This window comes from Orycteropus afer, unplaced genomic scaffold (genome assembly GCF_000298275.1).
Source record: "Orycteropus afer afer isolate SDZICR_OR568_19922 unplaced genomic scaffold, OryAfe1.0 scaffold00025, whole genome shotgun sequence".
NCBI lineage: Eukaryota > Metazoa > Chordata > Mammalia > Tubulidentata > Orycteropodidae > Orycteropus > Orycteropus afer.
The window spans coordinates 3,273,791-3,282,761 of NW_006921612.1; the positions used below are offsets into that span (position 1 = coordinate 3,273,791).

Consider the following 8,971-nt stretch of genomic DNA (forward strand, 5'->3'; position numbering starts at 1 on the left):
CCTTCCCTTCAAGGCTCATGGGTCCAAGATTATCTTCTGTGTCTGTGTTAATTGGTTTCCCTTTTCTTTGTTGAAGAGCGTCTGTGCAGTCCTTCTGCCTAGTCCACCATCTTGCTGGAACTCACCAATGCAATTTTTTCTAATAAAGAAATAGGATTATGGTATCATTCAGCCTAAAATTCTTCAGTGATGCCCTATCATCTATAAAGAAAACCATGACTCCTCATATATTGGATTTTTTATAAGCCACCTCATACTTCAAAAGGAAGAAGTCAGTACAGAATAGATAAATAAAAGGACAAGGTGGTTTCTTGCTTACCTTGGTAACCTCATCTTCCAGCAGTCCTCCGTCCTTATCTGTTGCTAAAGCTGCACTATTTGTGGATTCCCTAAATACACCTTCCTCTCAAATGCTGCTTTGTCTTTTGGTATGTTGTTTCCTGTCTCCTTTCACCCCTTGCCCTGCCTCAGAGTGGGAGAAAGAACACCGTCCTCTTCATCTTTCTATATGCTGTTCTCAGCATATTCGCATTGGGAGGCCTTCCTCATTTCTCATTCCAGTTAAGGTTTTATTTCATGTTCTCAAGTAACTTTACCTCTCTTAGCATTTATTTTAGAGTTCCTTATTAAACTATGGAACTCTTTTAATTTGAAGACCTTTTAATCACCTTTCTGCCCCCTCAGCAATTGTTTTGTTATAGATGTCCAATTAATATATATATATATATTTTAATAAAATGACTCACATGATAGGAATGTACTTACCTTGAGCTTATAAAACCTTGTTTTGTTAGTAATTTAGTATAATAAAATACATGCTTTTTAAGTTAGAATTTCTCATTTGGTAAGGATCTCTGGTGGCACAGTGTTTAAGATACTCACCTGCTAACTAAAAGGTTAGCAGTTTGAACCCACCAGTCACTCCATGGGAGAGACAGGCAGTCAGCTTCTGTAAAGATTTACAGCCTTGGAAACCCCATGGGATTGCTTTGAGTCAGAATTGACTCCATAGCATGTGGTGTGATTTTTGGTTTAACTCAGCAATTCTACATAATTGGAATTTATCTAAAGGAAACAATTAAAAATGCTTGCAAAAGTTTACACAGAGATTCATTACAGTATTGTGCGAAATAGTAAAAAGTTGAAGACATTCTGAATTTCCAACATTGGGATTAGTGTAGCAAGTATTCCATTTAGTCAGATAGTATGCAGCCATTAAGAATAATGTTGAAATACATTTATTTTCATGTCAGGATGTTCACAATGTGAATGAAAAAAGCTGTTACAAAGTGGCGTGATCTTTTTTTTTTTTTTTAAATACACCTTATACACACTTACACACACATTTGTATATGTGTATATGTGTTTATAGGCACTCTGGTGGCGTAGTGCCTAAGGCACTTGACTGCTAACCAGAAGGCTGGTGGTTCAAACCCACCAGCCACTCCTCAGAAAGAAGGCTGGGCAATCTACTTCTGTAGTGATACTGCCTCGGAAACCCAAGGAGGGGTCACTGTGAGTCAGATCCGACTTGACAGCTGGGAGTTTGGGGTTTTTTTTTAATGTGTTTTTTATATATGAAAACAAAATCTTCATAGTAGATGAGTTGGGGCATTAAAGGGATTTTTTTTTTCCTGTTTCTATATATTGTTAATACATGATAATGAATATTTAAAAAATAAATATATCACTTTTCCTCAAGGTTTGTATCATGATTGCTCTCAGAGAAGACTAATCAGGGCATCAGAAAGATTTATACTATGACATATATAGAAACAGTTTTTTGAAAAAACCAAGTATTTGCCTTTGCTTTCTAAAGGTTTCCACATTTTGAAGACCAAATGAGAAATTTACTTTAATGAGAAATGGAAATTGGTTGTATATCTCAAATAAACCCCAAACCAAACCTACTGCCATTCATTCGATTCCAACTCATAGCAACCCCCATTGGATTTCCGAGGTGGTGAGTCTTCACGGAAGTAGATTGCCCAGTCTTCCTTCTAAGGAGTGGCTGGTGGGTTTGAATCGCCACCCTTCTGGTTAGCAGTCAGATGCCTTAGACACAGCGCCACCAGAGCTCCTTATATTTCAAATACTTCATTTAAATCAAAAGCCTTTGTTTAGAGATTAGCTAATAATTTCTTTAATCATATTTGAGAAATCTCTTTTGTAGAAGGTACTAGCTGTGACTTGGTCAGTGTGTAGGAATTTCTTTGTGTGTCTGTGCTTATTGATAAAGAAGGAAATAAATTATTTTTAAAAATAAGTTTAAAAAAGAAATGTTATTTAAAGTTTTACAACTATGTTTATTTTGTTTCTCAGAAGCTCTAAAAGTGAAGAGACCTCGTTTTGATGTATCATTGGTTTATTTAACTAGAAAATTTATGGATCTTGTCAGATCTGCTCCTGGGGGTATTCTTGACTTAAACAAGGTTGCGACAAAACTGGGAGTACGGAAACGGAGAGTATATGACATCACCAATGTCTTAGATGGAATCGACCTAGTTGAAAAGAAATCTAAGAACCATATTCGGTGGATGTGAGTTGGTTTCAAACTTTTCATTGACTTTTTTTTCTTTTTGTTAAAAGAAGGTAGATTACAGCAATGTTTTGATAGTATAAATCAAAGTAATTTATGACTTCTTGTTAGAAAAAGATTGTACAAAATTTTCTTGCAGAAAATCATAAGAATGGCACATCTGGTTATATTGGAGATTTTGAAAGGTAATTTCCTCCCTCGCAGTTGATTGTTGATGTCAGGAGGAAATCAGTAAACGTTCTAATATGATTGTTCTTACATATTTGTATGGTAACCACCTAGAGACCTGCGACTACAGGAGTTCTAATTCAGTAGTTCCAGGAGAAGGCAGGAATCTGCATTCTTAACATCTACCCCAGATGATTATGTTACAGGTGGACTGTTGATCACACTTTGACATACATTCCCCTGAATCTAAAGTATACTTTAAAGAAGATGGGGGATTTTATGATTTAGAGAGCAGAAAAATCAGTAGACTTAAATTAACATCTAAAGGCAGTTGCTAAAGACATGATTAGGAGAATCCCATGGAAAAAGAACCTTAAGAGATTTGTTTTAAATGCACATACCCGTAAACATACACACAGAAAACAAGAATGCTTATTATGCTTGTTGTTAGGTGCTTTTGAGTTGGTTCTGACTCAGTGTGAACCTGTGTACAACAGAACGAAACACTGGCCATCCTGCACCATCCTTACAATCACTGTTGTGCCCTTTCTTACAGCCACTGTGGTCAGTCCATCTCATTGAGGATGGTTGTTGTTATGAGGGTATTCCTCTTTTTCACTGACCCTCTACTTTGTTGTTGTTACGTGCCGTTGAGTCAGCCCCAAATCATAGCGAGTCCTCCTTGGGTTTCCAAGGCAGTATCACTATGGAAGTAGGATTGCCCAACCTTCCTTCCAAGGAGTGGCTGGTGGGTTTGAACCCCCAGTCTTCTGGTTAGCAGTCAAGTGCCTTAGGCACTATGCTACCAGAGCTCCTACCCTCTACTTTACCAGGCATGATATCCTTATCCAGAGACTGATCTTTCCTGATTACATGAGCAAAGTATGAGACACGAAGTTTAGCCATTCTCACTTATGAGAAGCATTCCACTGTACTTCTTCCAAGACAGATTTGTTCCTTCTGGCAGTCCATGAAGTATTCAGTATTCATTGCCAACACTGCAATTCAAATGCATCAGTTCTTCTCTGGCCTTTCTTATTCATTGACCAGCTTTCACATGCAGATGAATCTATTGAAAATACTATGGGTTGGATCAAGGCATCTTAGTCTTCAAAGTAACATCTTTGCTCTTTAACACTTTAAGGAGGTCTTTTGCAGCACATTTGCCCAGTGCAGTAGTCCTTTGAATTCTTGACTGTTGCTTCCCTGGTCACTGATTGTAGATCCAACTAAAATGTTATTTTTACAATAGTCAAATAGAGACCTTTTAGGCAAATGAAAAATCAACAAAGATTATGAAATGAGTCTAAATAATTGACATAGTCATTAGCTGCTTGTTGCTATGTGCTATGGAGTCGGACCCGACTCATAGCGACCCCTCCTTGGGTTTCCGAGGCAGTATCACTACGGAAGTAGATTGCCCAACCTTCCTTACAAATAGTCATTAGAGGAAGGGGGAAAGGAATTAATAAAGGAAGTTACTTAAAAATTCTTTTTCAGTAGTACAGAAATAAGATTAAATTCTAATATGAATATGTTTACTGCATGTTTACTACATGTTTACTACATGATACAGGAGCCCTAGCGGTGCACTGTTGTAAGTACTAGGATGCTAACTTCAAGGTCACTGGCTCAAATCCACCAGCCACTCTGCAGGACAGAAGACCTGGCCAACTGCTCTCATAAAGAACTACAGCCTAGGTACCCTTTAGGGCAGTTTTGCTCTGTCCTGTGTGGTCGCTGTGAGTAAGAATCAACTTGATGACATGTAACAACAACAAAAAATGAAATAACATTAAAAAACATGGTAGGGTTTCATATCAGAGTGTATTCTGAATCTCTAGTTGAAATCAGTTTTGAAAGCTAGCAAGCAAAAGATAAAGTGATCAAAAGCCTTTATTTTTTATAAATACTGAAGAGAAAAAAATATCAGATATTCCTCAGGTCATTTAATATTGAAATAGAAATAACTAAAGAGAATATATCTTTTAAGATTAATGAATAGTCATTATATTCAACTAGAACCAGATAGAATATGAACATTTGGGGAAAATATAGAATCATGGACTTTTAGCAGAAGAACTCTCATTTAGCCAACACTCTTATTTTTCATATGTAGGACCTAAGGTGCTAAAAGATAACTTGTGAGAAATCATGCTTTGTGTAGTAGATCTAGGGCGTAGGGTGGGTATTACTGACACTTAGTTCAATGCTCTTTCTACTACATTAACCTTTCTCTACTGTTATTAATTTCAGTTGTTGTTGTTGTTAGATACTGTTGAGTTTGTTTCAATTCATAGTGACCCTATGTACAACAGAACCTGGTGTAATATATTTTTGAAAGTACAGAAATCTCTACATAATGTTAGGAACTGTGAGTGGGGGCAAAAACTAATTTATGTACAGGAAGAATAATGTAATGGCTGTCTAGACTAAAGAGAAAGCAAGAGTTAAGTTGAAGTACCTGATTTCTGTCATTGTGGAAAACACCTAATATAAACATATGGATAAATTCCAATAACTTTAATTTGTGATTATTTTTTAATAATGTCTTAGATGTTATTTATTGTGATATTTTAAAAAATATTTTTCTTTTAAAGAGGATCTGATCTTAATGATTTTGGAGCAATACCCCAGCAAAAGAAGCTACAGGAGGAACTTTCTGACTTAACAGCAATGGAAGATGCTTTGGATGAATTAATTAAGGATTGTGCACAGCAGTTGTTTGCATTAACAGATGATAAAGAAAATGAAAGATATCCTTTAACACTACATCTTTATTTTATTTCTGCTTCCAAAACAGTTTACTTCAAATAGTTATGTCAGCTTGGGGATTTATTTTATGTATTTAAGATAAAAATAAACTAGACTTTTAGAAGTTAAAGTAAGTAAAAGTTCATTAGTGTAACCACAACTGTATATAAATAGTGCATCATTGCCTTTAGCTTCTTTGTATGAAGTTTCTTTGGTTAAATTCTGCATCGATGACCTAAGCAGTACAGCAGCATTACAAAGGTAACATTTCCATTTAAAACTAAAGTAAGGGACCTTTCTTTTTTATTTTTCTAGTCGGAATAGTATAAAGACAGTAAAAATGTTGGTGTTTGTGAAATTTCATGTTTTTCCTAAATTTGTGATCTAAATTTATTTCTGAAACAGAATGCCTTGATATCAAAATGGTACTTAAACTGCCATTCTAGTCCATAGAAGCCTAATGCAGCTGGTGCCAGTACTACTCTTAAGCTCAGTGTCTCTCTGGGACAAAACAGGGAACTTTGGTACTTAACCTAACCTTCTAGGTTGTGCAGCTCTGTTCCCCTTGCAGCACCTTCTGTGAAAGTATCACTAATTCTGAGCTTTTCCATACTTCATATTTACTTAACCACTCTACATCAGTCAATACCCTTATTCCCACAGTACAATCATTAGAAGGAAGGTAAATGCTAACATGACTGTGGTCTCTCAAAAGGCCTTGTAGTGAAAAAAGAATGCTAGAGAAAGCCAATAAATCACTTAATTGGTAGAATTTGAGACAACTCAATCAGATGAAAAACAGTCAGGTAGTAAGATGGAAAATAATTTTGGATGAGGGAAACCACATGAATATAGGATAATCTCAAGAAATGTATGTATCCTAAGATGTTTCTGCTTTTTACAGATTCTTCCCATCTTTCATTTTAGGGGATCCTCATCTAAACAGAATATTTTACCTCAAAGGTACTCATATAGCAAGATGTAGCAATAAAGAAGGAATAGGATGAGAATTTGCATACCTTCATGAATTGTGTTTATATTAAGACTTAGGACTTTCCTTTTTCCAGAAATTCTCATCATAACCACAGTAAACCATCTCAAGAAATTATTTGACTTATAATTATTATCAAATACTGTAAAATCTTAAGAAATGTTTATAAAATAGTAAGAATTATGTATGAAATCATTTATGTTTACTGGCTGCTTTCCTTCCTTTGTGAGTCTTTTATCTCTAAAAATAGATAGTCTAACATTATACTTACTGTATTTGTGTATTGTAAGAGATAAACTATCTCCCCAATAAGTAACACTCAGCTTAGAGATCCTTGACTGATTTTTACACTAGCATATGTGACATATCAAGATATTCATAGCATCCAAGCCTTCCATGAACAGATTGTTATTGCAGTTAAAGCTCCAGCAGAAACCAGATTGGACGTTCCAGCTCCCAGAGAAGTAGGTAGCAAAGCATTTAAAAAAATATTTAAAGGAGGGGGCTGGCCACTTTCTTAGGCTATGATTTAATTAAGCAATTGAGTGATTTAATCACCAACGTTACAAAGGTAACATTTTCATTTACAATTAAAGTAAGGTACCTTTTTTATTTTTCTAGCCTGAATAGTATAAAGACAGTAAAATTATGTACATGTTGGCTGTGTACCAGGTACTATTCAAAGCACTTTCGCTATTTCAACTTGTTTTGATTAACACAACAAATGTAGTAATCATTATTATTCTCTTAAAGATGAAACTGAAGCACAGAAAGATTAAGTAACTTTGCCAAGGTCACACAGTAAGTGGCAGAACCAGGACCCAAACTCCTAGATAGTTTAGCTTCGTAGTTTGTGTTCTTAACCATTGTTTTAAAATAGTTTTTAGAGGAATCACCAAGAATTAGCATCAGACTTAAAGTTACAAAAGTAAGATCTGGTTTCAGCCAAGGCTCTAAATAATTAACCTACTGACCAAACTCATAAAAGACTAATGACTAAACTAGAATGCTAAATTATAAATTTAAAATGAAAAATAAAATTGCTGTAAATGAGAATATTCTATCAGCTGTCAGCTGCTTAGCACATTCTTTCCCTTGCAGGAAAGTTTCTATTGAAAGATAATTGTCTTCAGAAGGTTGCTTGGTAAGGATGGAATCAGACCGAAGGGATGTGGCCATTCTTGGGACAAGTCATCAACTTTTGGCAGCCTGATAGACCCATCGGAGCTTGTAGTGATACATTCTTCATTGCTATAGGGACTTACCTGCCTGATACTGAAGAATATTCTCATTGCCCACTTTTCCTTTTATTCTAGGCAGTGCCTTGTCCAAGTGAAACCCAGTATTATTACTTGAAAGTTTTTTGTTTTTTTTTTAATTGTGATTTGGGTGAAAATTTACAGAGCAAATTCACTCTCCATACAGCAGTTCACATAAACTTTGTCTCATGACATTGACCACAATTCACCACAGTGCAACAGCTTCCCTCCCACACTTCCTCCCGACAGTCACCTCTTCCCTGTGTCCATCCTTCCACGCACCCCTGCCCCCTGAGCTGTCTCCCTGTGCATAAATAGCCCTTCTTTTTACCATGATTGTTCTCTCCAAGGAGTGTAGCTGCCTCAGGTAAATAAACACCTCCTATGCCTATCTTTTGTTTGGGTGGAAGCCACAGGTGTGGGTTCAATTCCAGATCCAAAGGGCAGCTGTGGGCCATAGTCTCACTTGTTCCACCAGGCTCTATCAGACCAGCAAACCTGGTGCCCCCCCTTCGCTTTTTTTTCCCCAAATGATTTTGAATTTTGTTCCACATGGTTCGCCCTCTCTATCCAGGATCTCCTACATAGATCCCCCTCCAGGTGGTTGACGTTGGTAGTTGGGCACCATCTAGTTCTTCTGGTCTCATAGTCGTATAGGCTGTGGATCGCATGGTGTACCAGGCGCTAGGACTAATTTTTTCCATTGAATCTTTCTGTTTTCTTCATTCTTTGCTCTGGATGAAGAGAGACCCATCGTTGGATCTAGATGGCTGCTTGCTTTTAAGATCCCAATTGCTACTCATCAAAGTAGGAGGTAGAAGAATGTTTTGTATAGTATGTTACGCCAGTTGAGCTTGATGTCCCCTGTGAGTATGGTCCTAAGCGCACAGGTTCAACTACTCAGTCCCTCTGGGTAAGCTGGCTGTGACCAAGAAGTGACTACAACCTTGTCCCTTGTCAGCTCTACTATATACCTGGGAATTTAGATCATACAAATAGACTTATAGGACCACCATCTGCCAACCCTATACATGGTCTTGCATACACTTCCTGCTTCATAGACATACCTAATAGTTCAGCCTGTCCGCCCAACTATCTACCCATATATACCCATTTGCCTTCACTGACAGTGCAGTACTCTATGTGCAGAAGGGTTCATCTTTGTTCTCTGTACCTCCCATGTAGCTCTCTATGTCTTCCTCAGTGTCACCTTGTTGATCCCTCACATTTGGTACATTGCCCTTCTCTTCACCCAAATCA

The 8,971-nt window shown here is 36.9% G+C and overlaps 1 protein-coding gene across 1 annotated transcript in view; it reads left to right on the forward strand.

Annotated features, from left to right (window-relative positions):
- Nucleotides 1-8,971, forward strand: part of E2F6 (E2F transcription factor 6) — a 91,230-nt gene that overhangs the window by 53,682 nt on the left and 28,577 nt on the right. Inside the window, exons 3-5 of the mRNA XM_007935083.2 lie at nt 2,323-2,539; nt 5,308-5,463; nt 6,802-6,916. Of these exons, the coding sequence (XP_007933274.2) occupies nt 2,323-2,539; nt 5,308-5,463; nt 6,802-6,916 (488 nt within the window). The remainder of the gene's footprint in view (nt 1-2,322; nt 2,540-5,307; nt 5,464-6,801; nt 6,917-8,971) is intronic.